The 21,742-nt window shown below is 39.2% G+C and overlaps 1 protein-coding gene across 3 annotated transcripts in view; it reads right to left on the bottom strand.

The window, feature by feature from the left end:
• Positions 1-21,742, bottom strand: part of Fam168b (family with sequence similarity 168 member B) — a 40,731-nt gene that overhangs the window by 7,044 nt on the left and 11,945 nt on the right. For all 3 annotated transcript variants that reach the window (XM_042685105.1, XM_042685107.1, XM_042685106.1), the window contains 3 exons: positions 20,666-20,746; positions 10,330-10,413; positions 74-216 (listed from right to left, as the gene is read on the bottom strand). In XM_042685105.1, coding sequence (XP_042541039.1) covers positions 74-216; positions 10,330-10,413; positions 20,666-20,735 — 297 coding nt within the window. In that variant the 5' untranslated portion in view covers positions 20,736-20,746. The remainder of the gene's footprint in view (positions 1-73; positions 217-10,329; positions 10,414-20,665; positions 20,747-21,742) is intronic.

Raw genomic sequence — 21,742 nt, 5'->3', positions numbered from 1 at the left:
CCCATGGCTATGTAGATCTGATGGAACCACACCCTGTCCATACCTCCCTCCTACAGGGCATGCCCAAGCATACCTGGGCATATGGGCTCTGCTGGGGGTAGGCACTTCTTACAGGGTACACGGCTGTCTGGTAGGGGTTGGGAGAGGAGGAATATGGCGGCACAGCCCCGCTGGTAGGGGAACATGACACTTTGTAGGGGGTGCCAGGAGTATAGCCTAGAATGCAAAAGACAAAGGTTTGAGATCACCCAAATATATACCAAACATTCTTATTATTTAAGAAAAAAGTTTAAAGTGGGTGAATTTTCTGGGGGTCACCCAATCTTTTTAAACTTTTTAAAAATAAAACACATGTATATAATAAACACTGCCCAATGGTATCAAGTAATTTTTTCCTTTGTGATAAGAGCCTTACTCTGTAGCGAGACTAGCCAGATGTCCAAAACAAGATACAGAACAATTTATAATCTAAAAAGTGTTTCTTCACTCTCTCCTCTTTTCTAATTTCTGTCACCATAGATAGATTTACTCATTACAGGTATGTAAATAGGATCATTTTATGTGCTCTCTGGTTAGCTTCTTTGGAAAGCTAGTACGGTTTGAGATTCACCAGTAATTTCTCTTTTGGTTGCTAAGTAGTGTTAATATGGATGAGTCACTGAGCATCCTTTCTCCTGTTTTTGAGCATATAAGTTATCTACCATTATGAATAAGGAGATGGAGCATATGGTTTACAAAGACTTTGTGGACTCATACTTGTTTTCACTTTTCTATGGGAAGTATTGGGGAGGTAGAGTTCCTGGATACTGTGGGAAGTATCTAATTGAGACAGTGCTGCTCCCCATTTTTTGTGGTACTGGGATTTGAACTCAGACCCTTGTGCTTGCTAAGACAGAAACATAGTTCTGGGGCCTAGGTGTCTATACACAGGAAGCCACAGGCTAGGTTTACAATTTCTGCAACCCACCTGCCCTTCCTCTCCAAAGGAAACACTGAACAGGTGGCCTATGTAGAAACGGAAAGAGCCAGGGCAGGTACTGGACTTCTAGAGCAGGGCAAAGTGGGCTGCAGGAGTAGCAGTGTTGTTTGAACCACCAGCTATGCACAAAGACCCTGTCATTCATCCCCAACTGCTACTTGATACCCCTGGAACTGTCCCTGCCTCACCCCACAGCTGCTCCTGTTAACTGACCATGAAACATGTCATCTGGGGAGCACCTGGTCAAGCCAGCACCCAAGAGGAAGCAGAGATTGGAAGAGTACATCTAATTGAGAACAGACCCAGGAACAGGCATTCATTCTTTTCCATCAAGAAGAGACTTTTTTGTTTTTTCTTTTCACTTTTCTCCTATCCATTACAACCATTTATACCACCTTCCTTTCTTCAACCTCTCTGTGGACAATACCACCATTCTTCATGACAACTAAACTATAACCCTATAAACTAGTATATACCTGGCAGGCCTCATGCTCCATTACCCTTCTCATCTTCATTTTTCCTTCCTTCTTCTTACTTTCTTTACTAACTCCTACACAAGTAATTATTTTTCTAGCCATACCATGTATGACTATGATTTTAGTTTTATAGATAATGTTGTCAATAGTGTTTTGCTTTAGGTGAGAATATGGTTTGATATTGAATCAATGAATTTGTTATTGCTCAGTTACACCTTCAGGCCAGTGGTGAGAATCTACTAACCCAGGTAATATTCAGCCCTGTCAGAACACAGAGAACAGTCCAACACAAAGATTTCAGGTGACTAGACTCCCACGCCACAAACTGACTTCAACTGAGCAAATCTCAATGCAAGAACACAAGAAACATGAAAAATATAATACCACACCTCAAAAAGTCAACAATCATACAACAAAGAATCAGAGTGACAGTGAAGTAGAAGAAATTCAAAAGGTTAGGCTCAAAGTGAGTATGAATAATCACTTAGATGAAGGAGGATATGTGTAAACACCTCAATGAACTCAAAGAAAATAGAAGAAAACAAATTCAAAGACAATTCAAATAAAAAACTAAATAAGGGGCTAGGAATGTGGCTTAGTGGCAGAATGCTTGCCTAGCATGCATGAAATCCCTGAGTTCGATTCCTCAGTACCACATGAACAGAAAAAGCTGGAAGTGGCACTATGACTCACTGATAAGAGTGCTAGCCTTGAGCAAAAGAAAGTTCAGGAACAGTGCCTAGACCCTGAGGTCAAGGTCCAGGAATGGTAAAAAGTAAAGAAATAAAAATCAAGAGGATGGGTATGATTGGGAGAAATAAGGGAGAATTATGGAAGGGGTGACATCAAGATATATTGTACTCATAAACTGACATGGTGAATTGAACCTCCTTTGTAGTATTTATAGATAATTTTTCAAAACATTTTTAAAAAGCTAAATAAAACCAAAGTGAATACAAAAGAAACCAGATAAACGAACTCAAAAGTAAACTTATGATGCATGTCAAACTCCTAGAAAAACAGTAACAAGGCAAATTTGTTAAAAGAACAAGTTAGGAGGAAAAAAAAAGAGCAGAAATCAAAGAATTAAGAGTTAAGAACTATACACCGGCCCTCCCCCCCCCCCCCCCAAAAAAAGAAGTTGCTTTAGTAAGACAAATAAGATTGATAAATTCCTAGACAATGCAACCAAGAGGAGGAGGAAGGTGATGACTTAAACAAAATTAAGAGATAAAAATAAAAAAAGAAATTCCAGAGGATCATCATAAAATATTTTAAAGACCTATATTCAAGTAAGGTGGAAACCCTATACAAAATGGACACAATTCTGGATGTATCTGACCTATTACAATTGAATCCCAATGATATAAATCACTTAAATGACAACAAGCAATGTGATTGAAGCAGTGATAGTCTCTCAACAATGGAAAGCCCAGGATCTGATCTGACAGACTGATGAATTCTACCAGACCTTTAAAGAACAGCAGTACTCCTCTAACTTGGACACTACTTCAAATCTAGATACCAAAGACACACAAATATATGTACTGGCCAATCTCTTCGATGAGCAGACATGAAAATTATCAATAAAATACAAGATGAATTCAACAACACATTAAAAAGGCCACACAAGTTGGATTCATTCTAGAGATGTAAGAATGATTCGATACATATAAATCAAACATAATATAGCTCCTAAGCAGAATCAAAGAATCACACGATCATCTCAATTAATGCAAAAGCCTCTGACAAGAGTCAACATCTTTTTACAATAAAAGCTCTTCAGTAATTAGGAACAGAAGGAATGTTATTTCAACATTATAAAGGCTATGAATGACAGATCTACAGGTAACTAAATGGCAAAAAACTGAAATTTCCTCAAAAGTCAGCAATGATACTCCTTCCATTCTTACTCAGTAATGCTGAAACTGTAGCCAGAAAAATAAGAGAAGAGAAAGAAAAGTGATTCAAATAGGGAAAATACAGAAAGGGCTCAAAAATCTAAACTCCAAACAAAGCAACAACCCAATCAATAAGTGGACAAATAAACTATTTTCAAAAGTAACACTAATGGCCAACAAATATATACTAGCAATAAAGGAAATACACTCAAAATGATATTGAAATTTCATCTTACTCCAATCAGAATAGATATCAACAAGAGCACAAACTAATGCTGGTGAGGATACAGAGAAAAAGAAAACCTTACATACTATTTGTGGGAATGTAAACTAGCAACTTCTAAGGAAAGCTGTATAAACTCCTCAAAAAAAACTAAACATAGAAATATCCTGTGAACAATTACTGACACCATTACTAAGCATACATCTGAGAGAATATAAGATAGTACAGAAGCATCTGCACACTCTTACATAGCAGATATCTGTATAAACAGCCCAGATGCCCTATAACTGATGAAAGAATTTAGAAAATTTATATAAATACATATACACAGTATTACATCAAAAGAATGAAATCATGTCATTTACAGGTAAATAGATCATGTAAGTGAAATAAACCAGATTCATTATTTTGAGTAAGACAAGAGAAGTCAAACTCAAAAAAAAAATCAAATATTGCTTGTTTTCACCCATTTGTAGAACCTAAACTTAAAAAATTTGTCTTCATAGACATATACAGAGTACCTGCTTCTAGCTATGAGACTCTGCAGAAAGCACAAGAAAGATGGAGATGGAAAGAGAGTGGAGGATGAATATGAAGGAGATCATTAATATATACTAAGATTACATACTGAATCTTATTGAGAGCTGTTGAACAATGGGACAAAGAGGATGGGAGGTATGAGGAAAGAGAAGGTAACAGAGAGGGTTACTCTTATTTAAATACAATAAATGCATGTGTGAAACATTACAGTGAAATCCATCTGCATAATTAAAAAAACACACTAAGGAAAAAAAAGACAATATAAACAGACTGTCTGGAAGTGGCTATCAGAGGGACAGGAGATGGTGAATGGAAGGCAAAAGAGAATATGATTGATGTTTCTTGTGTGCCTCTATGAAAACAAAACAATGAAATCTGAGGAGTTAAGTAAGAAAAGGATGATGATGGGGGTTGACTGTGATTAGGGTACGCTATGCTGTGTCACAATGAAATTCCCCTTGTACAACTGATGTTTGAAAATTAAAAATAAGTAAGCATCCGTCTGGGAGGAACAGAGAGTAGACAGCCCATTCAGAGTAGGTAACAGAATGAAAATTTGAGTTTACAGATGGCAACTTAAACATTTCTGAGCCTTGAAGTATCAAACTGGAAGGTGGAAAAAAAATACTTCAGGTAAGGTCAAGTTAGTGTACAAAGTAATATATTTAGAGGGCAGAGAACCCAACTATTGCCATCAGCAATGAGAAACCAGAATAGAGACCAGAGACCAACTAAGTTGCCTGACACCACAGTTATAAAAGTTTAAGAAAATGCTCAGATATTGTGTTAGGAAAAAAAATTATCCTATCAGAGTACATGGTTTCTCTTCAGCTTCAAATCTATGCAACTACACTAAGGAAAATCATCCAAGGCATAAGCAAATAGAACACAGTACCACCAAAAGAAAAATGCAGCTATATTATAAAGCATTTTTACTTAAATATTGTCCATGTGCAAGTACTAGCATCAGATAAACTTTGTATAACTAGTTTAAACTATCATACCTTAGTATATCATTTTCAGTAACAGTGTTCATCTTTGTAAAACGTACTAATGGAATATCTAAGTATCTCTACAGCTTACTACAAAGGACTGATGATTCTTCATGATTTTAGATCATCATTGCAAATAGTAGTCACAAGTACAAGTGGATGAGAACAGAGTAAGCATGTCCTTGTTCTGTTCAGGTTCTTCCTACTCATATCTGTGTCTAACCATGAGCATACGACAGGAATCGGGAGAAAAACTGGGAAAGAATGAAGGAGGGTGACACTGTTCAAAAGGAAACGTACTCATTACCTGAAACATGTAACTGTAATCCCTCTGTATATCACCTTTACAATTCTTTTTTTTTAAGACTAGAATCTTCTAGTAATATAGCCAAGGAGTGAATTCATTCATTAAACAATACTAGTGAACTTAAATGCTTCTCCCCAGGAGTGACACAAACCAGAAGTTATGTCACACCTACTGACCTTAGTCCCAAAGCTCTGATTATAAAAACAGCCTTCTGGCTACATTCTGTATTTTTCAGGAAGACAACATGAATGACATATTCTCCACTTCCAGTCTGAGTAACAGAACACATCTCTTTTCAAGGTTCTCTGAACACTCTCAGCATCACACTTTGAAGAGAATTAAGAGCAACACTAGGATTGTAAAAGTGCTCAGGAAATCCACTCTATATATCCACCATCTAAACCACAGAGCAGCTTCTGTCTACACATCTGGCAGTAAGAGAACTAGGGAGCAAATGAAGGAAGCAACAAGAATCTGGACATGGTGGTACACACCTATAATCCCAGTGCTTGTAAAGAGGGAAAAGGATGAGTTCAAGGCCAATCTAGACTATATAGCAAGTCCCTGTTTCAAAACACAAACACATACAAACAACAAGAAAAAAGAGAAGAAAAAGAAAGCAAGCAGAGGAAATGGAAAAAATCTTCTCCTAATTGTGTCTCATAGTGATGTCTTTTTCTTACTTACAAGTTAAGGAGAAAAGATTCAATGAAAAGGGAGAATAAAACATTCGAATCAGGTGCTGGTGGTTCACGCCTGTAATCCTAGCTGCTCAGGAGGCTGAGATCTGATGATTGTGGTTTGAAGCCAGCCAGGCAAGAAAGTCTGTGAGACTATTATCTCCAATGGCTCAAGTGGTAGAGGGGTAGCCTTGGGCAAAAAAGTTCTGGCACTGCTAGATGGACATCTCTTCAACAAGGCAGGACTTCTGGGAAGCTATAGCTCTTTCTGCCTGTCCTAGCTTTGAATTAGTGGATCCGTTTGTGAGCAATCTTGGAGGGAAGAAAGAGCCAGGCACTGGTGACTTACTAATCCTAGCTACTTAGTAGGCTAAGACCTGGAGGATATGGTTCCAAGCTAGCCCAGGCAGTAAAGTCTAGTAGACTTATTTTCAATTGACTAGTAAAATGTCAGACTGGAGGTCTGTCTCAAGTGGCAGAGTACCAGTCATAAGGTAAACAGCTGAGAGCCTAAGGCACTAAATTCAAGTCCCAGTACTGCCACAAAAAGGGGAGCAGGGAGCAAGAAAGAATCAATCTCCATCTAATAGAAAAGAGCTGAACAAGGCTGGATGACACCTGTTAAAAAGCTCTAGATGAGAACCTTTTTAGTAGCACCAACATCTCAACACCAGCCTTTTCTGCAGACAAGGCTATATACTTTTGGCAAAAACAGCGTTGCCAGCCGAACATAAACCTTATTAAACTTATTTGAAACAATGAGTTGGAAGTCTTTAGTGTATTTCCACAGTAACATGTACTCCATTAAGATCATTAGTGAGCTGGGTGCTGGTGGGTCATGCCTGTAATCCTAGCTACTCAGGAGGCTGAGATCTGAGGATCGAGGTTCAAAGCCAGCCTGGGCAGGAAAGATGGTGAAACTCCTATCTCCAATAAACCACTAGAAAATCGGAAGTGGCGGTGTAGCTTAAGTGGTACAGCACTCGCCTTGAGCGGAAGAGCTGAGGGACAGCGCCAAAGCTCAGACAGAGTTCAAGCCCCATGACCAACCAAAAAAAAAAAAAAAAGGAAGATCATTAGTGCAAAATAGATAAATTTTTAAATTCTTGAAAAGTAAATTCTTTTGCGAAGTGCTGGTGGCTCAGCCTTACAATCCTATCCACTTAAGTGGCTAAGATCTGAGGATCACAATTCAAAGCCGAGTCTTATCTCCAACTAATGAGGAAAAAAAAAAAAAAAAAGCTAAAAGTGGAAGTATGGCTCAAGTGGTAGAACATCAGTCTTGAAAGAAAAGGTCAAACAAGAGCTTGAGGTCTTGAGTTCAAGCCCCAGTACTGGTACAATAATAGTAATTAAAAAAAAAAAAACTAACTTGCTTTATGATGCTCTGCAGCATTATAATGTGCAGCATTTTTAACACACAAAAAAATGAACTTAAATTTTATCTAACATGCCACACAAAAACTAACTGAAAATGGGCCACAGGTCTAAATATATAGGTTAAAATTACAAAACTGCCAAAAGACAAAAAGCAGACAATCACTGTGATATAATGTTAGGCAGATTTCTCAGCTAGGATACCAAAAATTAAAATGATAAAGTGAACCTAGTCAAATTTTTAATACTCTGTCCTTTAAATAACACCATTAACGATAATAAAAAAATGACATAGAATAAAGACCTCTCAAAACTTAACAAACTTGGGCCCTGGAAAGTGTGGTGAACCTGTGATCCAACTATCAAGGAGGCAAGAGGATCACTCGGCCCATGGTTTTGAGTGCAGCCAGGGCAACATACAGTCCCAGTCAACAAACTATCAACCGCTTTACCCCTTTAAGAAAATATAATGTAACCACTTGAGCAACTGACACAGAAAAAAAAGCATACAAACTCTTTAGCAATGACATAAAAATAGCAAATTAAGCACACAGAAGGTAATCCATAGTATGTTATATTCATCTTCTATTCAAATTAAAAGTTCAAGGTACATCAGGTCTATCCACCAGGACAGATAAATGAAAGACTGATCATACTAGCACTGTTGAGGAAAAGGAAATGCTGGAACTCTCATATTACTGAAGAAAGTAAAATGTTATACCTACTTTGGAAGGCAACTTGGCAGTTTCTTACAGTTAAATAAACATCCACTATAAGATCCATTCTACCCCTTGAAGACAAATGAAAACACAAATCCACACAGAAATGTATATGAACAGGCACAACATTTTTATTTACAATACTGAAAAACTGCAAATAATGCAAATGTTCATTAACAGATAGATGCAAAAGCAAAGTATTTGTATATAATAGGACAGAACCTAACAATAAAATGGAGTGAACTACAATAATGATGTTAAAATGATTATGCTAAATGAAAGAAGGCAGTACAAAAGAGAAAAAAGTACTTTCTATACATACAATTCCATCCTCACATATGAAAATGTGACTCAAGTCGAAAAGGCTTAAGGGGTGAAGCCCTGAGTTCAAACCCCAGTACCACCAGAAAAACAAAAAAACAAATGCAGTTTATTATACATGTAATATTTCAAGAAAGCTGTTAATAAAAGAAAGTTAAATGATATGAAATGTTACACTACAGAAGATGGGTGGCTCTGTGAGGAACAGCTTCAAAGAGGTGCAGAAGCTGGGCGTCGGTAGCTCACACCTGTAATCCTAGCTACTCAGGGAGGCTGAAATCTGAGGATCATGGTTCAAAGCCAGCTCGGGGAAGGAAAGTCCATGAGACTCTTATCTCCAATAAACCACTAGAAAACTGGAAGTGGCGCTGTGGCTCAAGCGAGGGATAGCACCCAAGCTCAGAGTTCAAGCCCCATGACCGACCAAAAAAAAAAAGAGGTGCAGAAGAGAGGCAGTAGTCCAGTTAGGAGAAAGTATGTGAGAAAAAAAGCAAGAAAGTGTGTGAGAAAAAAGCATAACCACAAAAAAAAAACCTATGTCAACCAAGCACCAGTGGCTCACACCTATAATCCTAGCCCCTCAAGAGGATGAGATCTAAGGATGGTGGTTCGAGGCCAGCCTGGGCAGTAAAGTTTGTGAAATTCTTGTTCTCTATTATCCACCAAAACAGGCAGAAGTGGAGCTGTGGTTCAAGTGGCAGAGTACCAACCTTGAGAGAGGGAGAACACACACTGTGGCAAAAAGCTAGGAGTCTAAAGTTTAAACGTGGACATATCACCCTGATTTAGGTGGGCAGGAGGCATGAACCACTTTTCCCAGGACAAGACTGGGAGCAGAAAGACCAAGTCAAAACTTTCCTTTAGGTATAATTTTGCTAAAGGCTGGAGAAAGCTAATAATACTAGATAAACAAAAGGATAGACTACTGAGGCAGAATTCTGAGTCAGAAAACAGGAGGAATTTGGTGAACACTGTTGCTCTCTCCTCACATGTTCTCAGAAGTAAAGAACCCAAGTCTTGCAAGGTGCCACCTGTGGAGAACAAGCTATGTCATATGGCTTGACCACTGCTGCAAAGGATTCACAAATCCTCTGGGCAAATAATGGTTGAAAAAAGCCAACAACAGAGAGTGTTCACTCACAAGAGAAAATCCCACTAAATCAACAACTTTGTAAGACTGACCCAAAGCAATTCCACTTTCAATTTTTTTTTCTTTCTATGCTAAGTTCCAGGGCTTGAACTCGGCGACATAAGCTCTCTCCCACTTTCTTGCTTGTGGCTGGCACTCTACCACTTGAGCCAAACCTCCAGTCTAGCATTTTACTGGTTAAACTGAGACCCTGGACTGTCTTTGAATCATAATGCTCCAAGTGTTAGCCTCCTGAGAAATTTGGATTACAGATGGGAGTGCCAGCACCAGCTTTCTCTTTCCTCTTTCAAATTTTTACAACGATTTTTCAAATCTAAAAATGTTCTCTTACAACATGTTACATGAAAAAGACTTTAAAAAGATAATCTCAGTGAAAGAAGACTAGTGGAAAAATCATCTGCAAAACAATTTTCTAGGAGTCACCTCTGTTCCAAGAGAGGTCTGACACAAAGAGTTACTTATAACAACTCACTGATTAGAATAAAGATTGGGTGATGGGAGGATCTGAAAGCAGTATCTACAGACTGATGTGAAGGAGAATTAAGATTTTAGATTACTTATCAACAGGCTAACTTTATGAACTGAGAAATCTACTCAACCCAAATCCTAATTCCATGCAACACACTTCTCAAAGATTATCTATTGCCTTCTCCTTAGCACATACCTGTCTGGAAGGCAGGATTTGCTCCAGGGTACATGTTAGGAGAATACGCAGGAGCTGCTGCTGCATAGCCCATGGGAAAGCCAGCTGGAAAACAAAACAAACAAAACAAAAACACATAGAGCACAACATGATGTCATTGTCAAAAGTAATCTTACAACTAAAGCTCCCACAAGCCCACAAATTTTACAATCATCATCTGTATAGCTCCACAGAGATGCACAGGCCCCCCACGGCAGTACATGTGCCCAACAGCTTATCCCTGCTTGTCTCCTTTTCCTCAAAATTTAGATGAGTAACATCCATAATCAGGGTTTTTAAACCTACGAATAAATGCTCACACCTTTCTACAACTGGACCAATTTAGAGTGTGAGTTAAGAAGTCTACTGTCAAAAGAATATTGGGCACCACGGCACAAACCTATAATCCCAGCACTCAGGAGTATCAAGAAAGTAAGGAAGCCAGGCGCTGGTGGCTCACGCCTATAATCCTAGCTACTCAGGAGGCTGAGATCTGAGGATCACAGTTCAAAGCCAGCTGGGGCAGGAAGGTCCGTGAGACTCTTATTTCCAATTAACCACCAGAAAGCCAGAAGTGGTGCTGAGGCTCACACAGGAGAGCACTTGCCTTAAGCTGAAGAGCTCAGGGACAGCACCCAGGCCCAGAATTCAAGCCCCATGACTGACAAAAAGAAAAAAGGAAAGCAGAAAAATAAGGAAGCCTGGGCCAGTAAGACCTTGTCTTCCTTTCCCATAAGAACTAAATCAAGGGTTAAGGTATAGCTGAGCTAACTGGTAAAGTGTATGTTTAGCATGTATAAAGCTTTGGGGTTATTTCCAACCACCAAAATAAGTAACAATACCTAACTCATAGTATTACTGCAAAGGAAGGATAAGTGGAGAAAAAATAAGGGGAAAGGGAAAGAATAAAGAGGGGAGACAGGAGGGGCCCAAGCTGCAATTAGGAAACTCTAACACTTCCAACAGTTTCATTACAGACTCTAATCACATCACTTGCTACTTAAGAGGAGAATAGGGATGCTAATAGTATTGTGGCTTCACTGGACTAAGTATGGAGGAACCAGGATTAAACTGAACTTGAATGCAATATATAGCTTATAAATAACACTGCTACCAACGAGAGGCAGTGACTCCAAAGACATAGCCGTTATCATTACATATTTCTATTTAAAAGCTAGTTTGTGGGCTGGGAAGGTGGCTCAGTGGTAGAGTGCTTGCTTTGCATGCATGAGGCCCTGGGTTCAATTCCTGAGTACCACATAAACAGAAAAAAAACCGGAAGTGGTGCTATGGCTTATGGTAGAGCCCTAGCCTTGAGCTGAAGAGTGGAGGGACAGCACCCAGGCCAGAGTTCAGGTCACACGACTGACCAAAAAAAAAAAAAAAAATTAGTTTGTGTGTGTTGTTAGGAGTTTTACCTAAAGCCTCATGTATGATGGGCAGGCAAGTGCTCTACCACTTCAGCTATCCTCCAGCCCAAAAGATAGTAATTTGGGGGGGGGGGGGGGGAAGCTATTGCTCTCAGATACCATTAAAACCTTCTACATTACTGTCAAGCCTCTTCATATTTTGAAGTTCTAATCTCCAACTTTCCCAAATTCATGGTGATTGAACCCAGGTATCAATGTCATTAAACGTCAATCTTCTTTCTGAAGATACATATACAATGAAGATGATCTTTATTAACATGTTAGGAATCCTTAGTGAAATCAAACCATAGCCATTAATTCCTCAATTTCGTACAACTTATAGAAATATAAGGCTATTGTAGTAGGAATCCTACCCTCTTAATAAGGTGGCCCCCAGCGGAGAGAGACTGTCACCTGCCTCATCCTCTTCAGAGCCTAGGGGATTCTCTGCCCCCCTCCCCCTTCTGCCTAACCCCTGGACATTAGAGACCCTTCTTTATACTTGGCACAGAGCCAATGAAGCAAACCAGGCTCACTCATCTTAACTGCCACAGCTATACGTGGAAATTCTTCTCTATCCCCTCACCTATACAATAAGGTGACTGAAAACTGCAGGCTTCAAAACTGTTAAACCCAAGAAAGGGGGAGGGGGACTCCTGCAGACATACAGACCAACATATTGAAGGCAATATCATGTCCCCTTAAAGAGTCCCGATAGTAACAGTCTGAAAACTGAGGGCTGCCTAGGGTTAGGTAAAGACTAGGGACAGGAGAGAAGGGTCTGGATTGACTTCCAAAAGCAAAGTTTTGTGGGTAGTCTTATTTTTGTTGTTTGTGGTTCTGAATACAGAAATCCATGTCTCGCAAATGCTTAGCAAGTACTCCATCACTGAGGTACATATACCCTCAACCCCTGAGTGGATTTGAAAGTTCTAAATAAAGCTATTTTCTCTAATCACCCCACCCCTGGAAGCCCTGAATAGCTATCCCACTTTCACAAGCTTCTACAAGCAAGCCCCAAAGTTTCTGAAGAAACAGGGATCACCAATCCTATGGCTCATAATAACCTCTTCAAGTGACCAGCTCGTAACTGTATGAATCCAATGCTTCCAAGGTGTTTTCTTTGCTCTTGAAACTAACACAGAACCGAAACCTGTTACTCTGTTTCCCTCCTAGAGTCTCAATTCTCCAGTTGCCCTCTTATTAGTTAGAAAACAAGTAAGCAGTTCTCACATAAACTAAATTTGCTAATTTAGAACAGTAGTGTTCTGTGGACTGAGCTTTAAAGGTCCCAATGTAAGACCATGTAAGCTGTCGTGCATAGTTGTGGTGGACAATGTCACAATTTTTTTTAGTGGTTTCATTCTTACAGTCTGAAACACCATTAAACTAGATCATATTCTGTAAGTCTCTGAAATAACTCCCACAGAATCCAAATTTCCTCATCTTTTCCCATAAATACAGAGAATTGTCTACTTTGTAGTACTGTTAGAGTTTCCTTGGGCCTTGTCATCTCAACTTTCTAACAATCATCTGATATGCTCTAAAAAATTAACCAGAAAACATATACAGCAGGCATTTTAAACAGTCTAGTAAACAATGATCATCAGATGCTACCCATGTCGCCCACTCTCCTGGGGTGTGTCTATTGCTTCCATCCTCTCCTCTCTCCCTCTGCCACCACCCTCACTCAGATAAACAAAGTTCACTTCACTTTTTCTACTCCAAGATTCTACCTGGACTACATAAAACCCCCGAGACAGCCTACGCCACCCACCAGAATATTGGATTAGCTGGTCTCAGGGTTCCAAAGTAGTGTTTCTGCCTGTTCACAACCATCATCATCTTCAGGGTATACTTTAGTACTCTTGGAGCTTGCAGAGACTGGAAAGCCCTGTCTCCACAGTAAGGGTCAGAATGATCCTGCACTTTAACCACTTTTCTGGGTCTAGTCACTTCTATAAAATCACTTCAGAAAAGCAAAACTAAGTAAAAAGACCAATTAGAGGGATATCTATAAATTACTTAGGATATAACCCCTCTGTACAGTATTTTCACAATTAAAAATAAATAAATAAATAAATTACTTAGGATAAAGAGATAATAACACTTTAAACTAGAACAAAAAGCCAGTAAAGAAATAAAGCACCAACAGACAGAGACAGCTAGCACTACAAACTGTAACTATAGTGACACCATTTCTCACACCAAACTAGCCAAGCCTGCCAAGCTAGGTATCATGCTTGCTGACATGATAGAAAGAAAGAAAGAAAGAAAGGGAGAAAGAAAGAAAGAAAGAAAGAAAGAAAGAAAGAAAGAAAGAAAGAAAGAAAGAAAGAAAGAAAGAAAGAAAGAAAGAGGAGAAAGAAAGAAAGAAAGAAAGAAAGAAAGAAAGAAAGAAAGAAAGAAAGAAAGAAAGAAAGAAAGAAAGAAAGAAAGAAAGAAAGAAAGAAAGAAAGAAAGAAAGAAAGAAAGAAAGAAAGAAAGAAAGAAAGTGAAGTCCCTATTGAAGTAATCTTGGCAATCTTTTTAAAAACTGTATGAACATAGCTGGGTGCTGGTGGCTCATGCCTATAATCCTAGCTATTTGAGGAGGTTGAGATTTGAGGCTCACAGTTCAAAGTCTGTAGGACTTTAAAAAAAATAAATTATAGCCGGGCGCTGGTAGCTCACGCCTGTAATCCTAGCTACTCAGGAGGCTGAGATCTGAGGATTGCAGTTCAAAGCCAGCCCGGGCAGGAAAGACCGTGAGACTCCTATCTCCAATAAACCACCAGAAAACCGGAAGTGGCGCTGTAGCTTAAGTGGTAGAGCGCTCGCCTTGAGCTGAAGAGCTGAGGGACAGCACCCAGGCCCAGAGTTCAAGCCCCACGACCGACAAAAAAAAAAAATATATTAAGTGAACTAAGCCAGACCCCAAAAAACATAGGTCCCATGATTTCCCTTATTTGCAATAACTAGTATATGTCTGAGACAAGCAGAAAAGGTGAGATAAGATGATGTTAGGCAAAATGAACCCCAAGATAAGGACACAAGTGGTTTTTGCTTTCTTGCTATTGTTTCTAACATATTTATAAGATGATTCTTTTGTTGCTTCGTATGTCCCTCCCCCATGGTATAACTCCTGTTTTCACTGTACTTGATGTAGGTATAATTTGGGGGGGGGGAAGGGAAAAAACAAATGGTTTAAATACGGATACAAGTGGACCCATTGCAACAATGAGATGTACAAGACGCTGTGTGGAAAAACGGACTTTACAACTTTGGTGAAGGGGGGGGGAAGGACTGTAGTCGTGGAGACGGGAGGGCAGGGATGGTAGGAGGCAACAATGCTTGATAAGAAATGTACTCATTATCTTGTCCATGTAATTGTAACCCCTCTGTACAGTATTTTCACAATAAAAAATAAATATTAAAAAAAAAGAAATGTACTCATTACTTTGCTCTTGTAATTGTAACCCCTCTGTATAGTATCTTCACAATAAAAAAATTATTTAAACAAAAACAAATTTAAATATTATTTCTAGTCCTATAAATTTCTGGAAGAAGTTATTTTGCACAGTTTATCATTTTATAGATTTTAAGTATTTTTATTTCTAGTTCCATAAATTTCTGGAAGACTAGAGATTAACAAGTATATGTATAAATGGGGCTAGGCAAAAGGCAGATCTTTTATTATTCAAGAAATTATTCAGAGAAATCTGTATCTAAATTATTTAAGTAGATAGAACTGAACTGTTATCAAAACTTTGGTGTTTATCCCAAAAATAACACTGATGTTTTAAATGAGAATAAAATAGGCATAAATGGTGCAGTTTTTATAATGTTCTCTTCCTGTTCTCTGGTTCCTTCATTGGGTGTTGTGAGGACTACCTAGTTTACAGTACTTGGTAATTAACTGCAGAAAAGGTCACAGAAAAACCTGCAACAATTTCTAATACACCACTGATGCAAGTAAAATAATGGACTGTCCCCAGGCCCTGAGTGGGCGCCCCATAACTAACAAAAACAAAAAATATCAACAACAAAAAAAAACCCTGTATGAACACTTACTTTTTTTTTGGGGGGGGGGGGGGTCCGGTCATGGGGCCTAAACTCTGGGCCTGGGCACTGTCCCTCAGCTCTTCAGCTCAAGGCTAGCACTCTACCACTTGAGCCACAACGCCACTTCTGGCTTTTTTCTTTTTGCTTATGTGGTGCTGAGGAATTGAACCCAGGGCCGCAGGCATGCAAGGCAAGCACTCTACCACTGAGCTACCTTCCCAGCCCCTGAATGCTTAATTTCTGCCTCAGTAAACACCTTCCACCTGTAGGAATCTACCTTGAATGTAATTTCCAAAAACACACTCACCACAAGGCTATTCAGTCTGTAGCACTGTGGTACAGGAAGTAATTCAAAAACTTCCAACACCTTTAAAAAGAAACTGGCTGAATAAAGTAAGGAAACTCCAGAAGATGGAGATAGAGACTATATAACTTAGTTATGTAAAAACCTAAATAAAGAACAAACCAACTGACATGGGATTCCTAGAACACGTAAGCTGACAATGCAACTTGAAGAGTGCTAGTCAAGAACCTGCTGTTCATCAGTAAAGAGTGTAGGTGGGCCAGCAGCCTCCAACAGTAATGCTTGTAACACAGGCCTCCTCCAAGTGTCACTCACTGTCCCAGAGCACCAGAAGGACAGTGTAGACTTTTACAGTGAGCACTCCAATATCAGGTTCTCCCTACCCAATTCTGCTGCTTCCCCTTTTAACTTTCTCCCCCCAAAATAGATGTGTCTCAATTTCATCCACTGTCCATGGAGGAAATTAAGATACATGAATATGTCAGCTTAGGGTACTTAACAATTCTCAGCATGGAAAAAAGACTGAGTATAAGCTCTCCCCAGATACAGGCCTCTAACATAAGGACAAAGAACCATAAAAGGGTTTTGGTGGTCTTGCAGGGATACCATGATTTTAAATGGAATGTGTGTGTACATACATATATATGGTATATTAAGTTAAAACCAACTGAAGTCTCCTTTAAGACATGCCAAGGCCTAGCACAAAGGCTCACACCTGTAATGCCAAGTACTTGGGAGGCAGACATTGAGAGAATTCAAGTTCAAGGCGAACCTGAGAAGAAAAGTAATCAAAACCTCATCTCAACAACAGACAAAAGCTGCCATCCCAGATAAACAAGAAATTTAAATAGAAGCATTGGAGTCCAGTCCAGCCTAGACAAAAAATTGATACCCCATCTCAAAGCACAAGGGTTAGGGATATGGCTCAAGAAATGGAGCCCCAGAAAGGCCAAGGCTCTGAGTTAAAACCTTAGTATTATCACACATGCACACACGCACGCACACACGCACGCACGCACGCACACACGAAGAGAGAAGAGGGGTGGAAAAGAAGAGCTAAATAAGACAAATATACAATTGTAACCTTAAAATCTGAAAGTACTCACCAAAAAAAGAAAATCTACATTCAATGTTATTAGGTAAAATAAAAATGGAATCTCAAAGATACCGAAACAGATCTCTAGAATCTGCAACTATGGCCTTATTTTGAAAAGGCTTTTGCAGACTTAGGATGCTGAGAAAACCTTGGACTACCCAGGTAGGTTCTACATCCAATGATAAGTATCTTTATAAATATACCCCCCCACACACACACACACATACACAAAAGGGCAGAGAATATAAACATGAAGACAGGAAGTGAAGTGATGTAGCCACAAGGCAGGAAGTCAAGGACCATCAACAGCAACGGGTTTGCCTTAGAGCTTCTGCAAGTACAACTTTGCTGAATTTTTAACTCCAGACATTTGGCTTTCACAAAAGAAAACAAACTTCTGTGTTTTAATCCACCAATTTCCTGATAACTTGTTACAGCAGCAACAGGAAGCAAGTATATTCAGCACAAACATGTCCCAAAAGGAAAGCAAAATTAAAGACAGTCACAAAACAAAATTCAGTAATGAATTTACCAACGGTAAGGAGGAATATAAGTATAAAGAACAATAACTAAGAAACATGTCACCAGAGAAACAGATAAAGGGCACCAAAACCAATGTGAGTTAATATGATAGTGGTCAGCTGAATAAATGTATGGCAAAAACATTACATATTAAAAATATGGTAATCTTTTTTTAAAAGTCATGTGTACAGGAGAAGACTGAAATCGTAGCACTCAGGAGGCTGAAGCAGGAACTAGAGCCTAGCTACATAGTGTGACCCTGTCTCAAATCCCTCCCCTCCCTAAAATAAATTTTAAAAAGGTGAAAGAATAAAAATATTTAATCCAAAAGGCAAAGTAGAAATGAACAAACACAGACATGATGAGAAATCAGTAAATTTCTAGTATTGATTAAATCATCTCAGTGATTATTTTGAGTAAAGACAATGTCTTTTGAGAAAATATCCTTCCTTTCTAGTAAATATAAATAAAAAGAAAGGCACCAGACCAGTCTCTCCATTTATGAGCAAGAGCACCAAAAGAGACACATAATTCCATTCATTTGACCCCAGGGTTTGAATGACCTGAAGTGATGATGGGGAGACTGAGATTTTAGATAAATCCTATAGAAATTGTTTGCTCCAGAAATCTCTTTGAGCAGGAGGGAGCAAATGACTCTCCATGGGGCCAAACCAGCCCATCACCCAATTCCAGTATTCTTAGATCATGCCTTGCTGGGTAGCATCGGAGAGTGCTCTTGTGCTAGAGGCCCTGATGAACACCACCATGGATTGGCGATTGTAAGAGAATTAATGTTTGTTTGTTTTTTATAGTAAACCTACCAGGTAATGCTAAAACCAAAGGCTTTGGCTACTTCCCTAACTCCAGATTCACTGAGAATCCTCTTCTGCTATTCCATTTAGACAGTGTTTGCACTTTAAAAACAGCTGGTATCATCACTAAACTGTCTTCTACCAATTCTTGAAAACTCTTGGGCTGGGAAGGTGGCTCAGTGGTAGAGTGCTTGCTTGCCTTACATGCATGAGGGCCTGGGTTCGATTCCTCAGCACCACATAAGCAGAAAAAGCTGGAAGTGGTGCTGGGCTCAAGTGGTAGAGAGCTAGCCTTGAGCTGAAGAGCTGAGGGACTGCGCCTAGACCAAGAGTTCAGGCCTCACTACCGACCAAATAAAACCCTTGCCACTTTTTTTTCAAGTTGGAAAAAATAAGAGTGTCAGCAAAAGACCTGAGTGCCTACATAGATTCATAGCAAACAGCACTCACACAGGAGTAAGGAGATGGGTACGAAGCTCCACGAAGTCAAGATACATACATCCCCCCTACACTCCTCAAATAAAAACAGCACCAGCATCCAAGTAACACACCTCTGAGAGAGGGGGCTGAGACACAAGGCTGCCTCAGTCCCCTACTCAATCTTTCTAGAATGGTCTTCTACCTCTTTAAAACTTCCTAATCAGTCACCTATTTCCCCTTCTGGTTCTCTCTTAGCAATGTTCTGTCTTGCCTATCCTTTAAATTCCAGTTCATATTCTCCTCCCACCCCCCCTCCAGCCCCCCTACCTCTCCCTTTCTCTCTCGGTGTGCACACACACCAAGCATCTTCCCTTTTTTTTGTTAATTCTTTCTTCGCAACTATTCTAAATTTGCCTGGTTCCATTCTAGTGTGTCGTGACTGGTGACTTTTCCCCGTGTTTTCTAACCATTTTGCACAGTAGGTTGAGAATCTGTTAACTTTTTGTTAGTTTCTCAACTTCTGAACCCCCAAGGAAGTACAAGTTATACTAGTTAGAGCCCACAAACGTCCTGAATGGCTAGAAAGCATAAAAAAAAACTTCCCTTCTCAGAACCGACATAGACACAAGCTTCTTTTTGAGGCCAGTAAGTGGACTATTTAGCCCACCTCTTTGCAGGAACTCCACCACTCAGACAGCCTGATGAGAGGGCCTTGGCTTCCTGTTCCTCAAGATCCTAAACTACCAGTTCTGACTAAAACTGAAACAGCAAATGCCTCCAGGACAGACAGCTGAAAGGCTAAGAGAGCTGATTTTTCTCTTTCATTGTAGGCTCCTAAAATATCTCCTCCCTCCTGCAAGTTCAGTTACCCATTTGCAAAATGCTATATTCCATTTTCTTAGGGTTTTGTAGCAACATAGTTTTCTGTTATCCACCATTTTTATAAACACTGACAATATACCTGTAATATTACAAATAACTACTTCTTGTAAATAAAGTCACCAATTCAGGCAACCATTATTACTTTTAAACAAAAATGGTAAATTGTTATTTATAGCTTCCCTCAAAGCTGTCTGATAGCTGACTCCACTAAGAAAAATGTGGTAGGATCCCTCCCTGGCCGTAGAAGGTGAAAGTTGTATTCAATCAGGACAAGTCCCAGAACTAATGTCAATACAGAACATGAAGTTCCAGAGTTTTCCATAAGGCAGAGATAAAGACGATCTAGTCAGAGGGTGCCTTGAGGGGCTGAACCTCACAGGCCTATGACCCAACATTGAGGCAATACTAAAGTAAGGCTGGGGCCTACAGGTACAGAAACTAGGTCCTGATCCCAAGTGCTAGAGTACCAGATCAAATTTTGATCAAAACCATATCTGGGTTGGGAATGTGACTTAGTGGTAGAGTGCATGCCTAGCATGCATGAAGCCCTAGGTTCGATTCCTCAGTACCACATATACAAAAAAATCTGGAAGTGGTACTGTGGCTCAAGTGGTAGAGTGCTAGCCTTGAGCAAAAGAAGCTCAGTGACAGTGCCCAGCCCCTGAGTTCAAGCCCCAGGACTGGCAAGAAAAAAAAACACATACCTGTCTCTTGATTTTTCACTTCCATCTGTCTTCTTCCTTAAGCCACTCTGAGCTGTATTTATCCACTCTAAATGTACTTAATAATATGGAAATATACCATGTTTAATGAAAAAAAATTTGCTTACCTGGATAACCGATTCCTTTGGCATTTGCATAGGGAACCCCAGATGATCCAGGGCTATAAACAGGATTCATGATTTCAAGCTCTAAAAGGGGAAAAAAACAAACAAACAAAAACAAAAAACAAAAAAACAGTGACTTAGCCAAGTGCTTTTGTTCTCAGATATATCTACAGCATTAGTCTCAAAGACAGGGAGTAAATGTCTTTCTCTAAGCTGTAATAAAGCAGTCTATTTCATATGGTTCCAAATCAATAAAGAATAGAAAAGGAATGCCAACTGTCCTAATGGGTATACAAACAGGATATTGCAATCTTTTCTTTACAGAAACTAAGAGAAAAAAAAGTCCTTACATCCCTAATAATTAACATGGGAAAGTCCTACAAACAGCATAAATGTCCTTATAATAAATAGTTAAAATAAGGCTGGGTGCTAGGGCTAGTGGCTATGTCTCTAACCCTAGCTACTCAGGAGGCTAAACTCTGAAGATACTACCTGAAGGAAGAAAAGTATGTGAGACTCATATCTCCAATAAAAGTGAACTACCTGTGGCTCAAGTTGTATAACACCAGCCTTAAAAAAGAAAGTTAGTTAAAACCAAGACATAGCCAGTGCATTATCATGAAACTGTATTATGCAGTTACTTTCCAAAGTAAAGAGATTTCTAAAATAGTTTAAAAATTTTTTTTAAATGGCTTAGTGACAGAGCCTTGACCAGCATGCTCAAGGCCTTAAGTTTAATTCTCAGAACTGGGGAGAAACAAAATGATGTTTAAAGGCCTAAGAAGGCACATTGTTAAGGGAAAAAGTAGAATATAATGCTTTATGTAAAACAATCCCAAGTTTACACATACTTACAGACACATGAACCTCTGGGAAAATACAACTACATCTTTTTTTTTTTTTTTTTTTTTTTTTTTTTGTTTTTGTTTTTTTTTTTTTTATTTTATTTTATTTTATTTTATTTTTTTATTGTAAAGCTACTATACAGAGGGTTACAGTTACATGAGTGAGGTTATGAGTACACTTCCTCTTGAACATTGTTACCCCCTCCATTGTTTTCCCTACCATCCCCTCCCTCCC

This window comes from Dipodomys spectabilis, unplaced genomic scaffold (assembly GCF_019054845.1).
Source record: "Dipodomys spectabilis isolate Male_0828 unplaced genomic scaffold, ASM1905484v1 ptg000094l, whole genome shotgun sequence".
NCBI classification, from domain to species: Eukaryota; Metazoa; Chordata; class Mammalia; order Rodentia; family Heteromyidae; genus Dipodomys; species Dipodomys spectabilis.
Note: the sequence above shows the minus strand (reverse complement) of the source record. Positions and strands in the feature narration are given on the sequence as shown.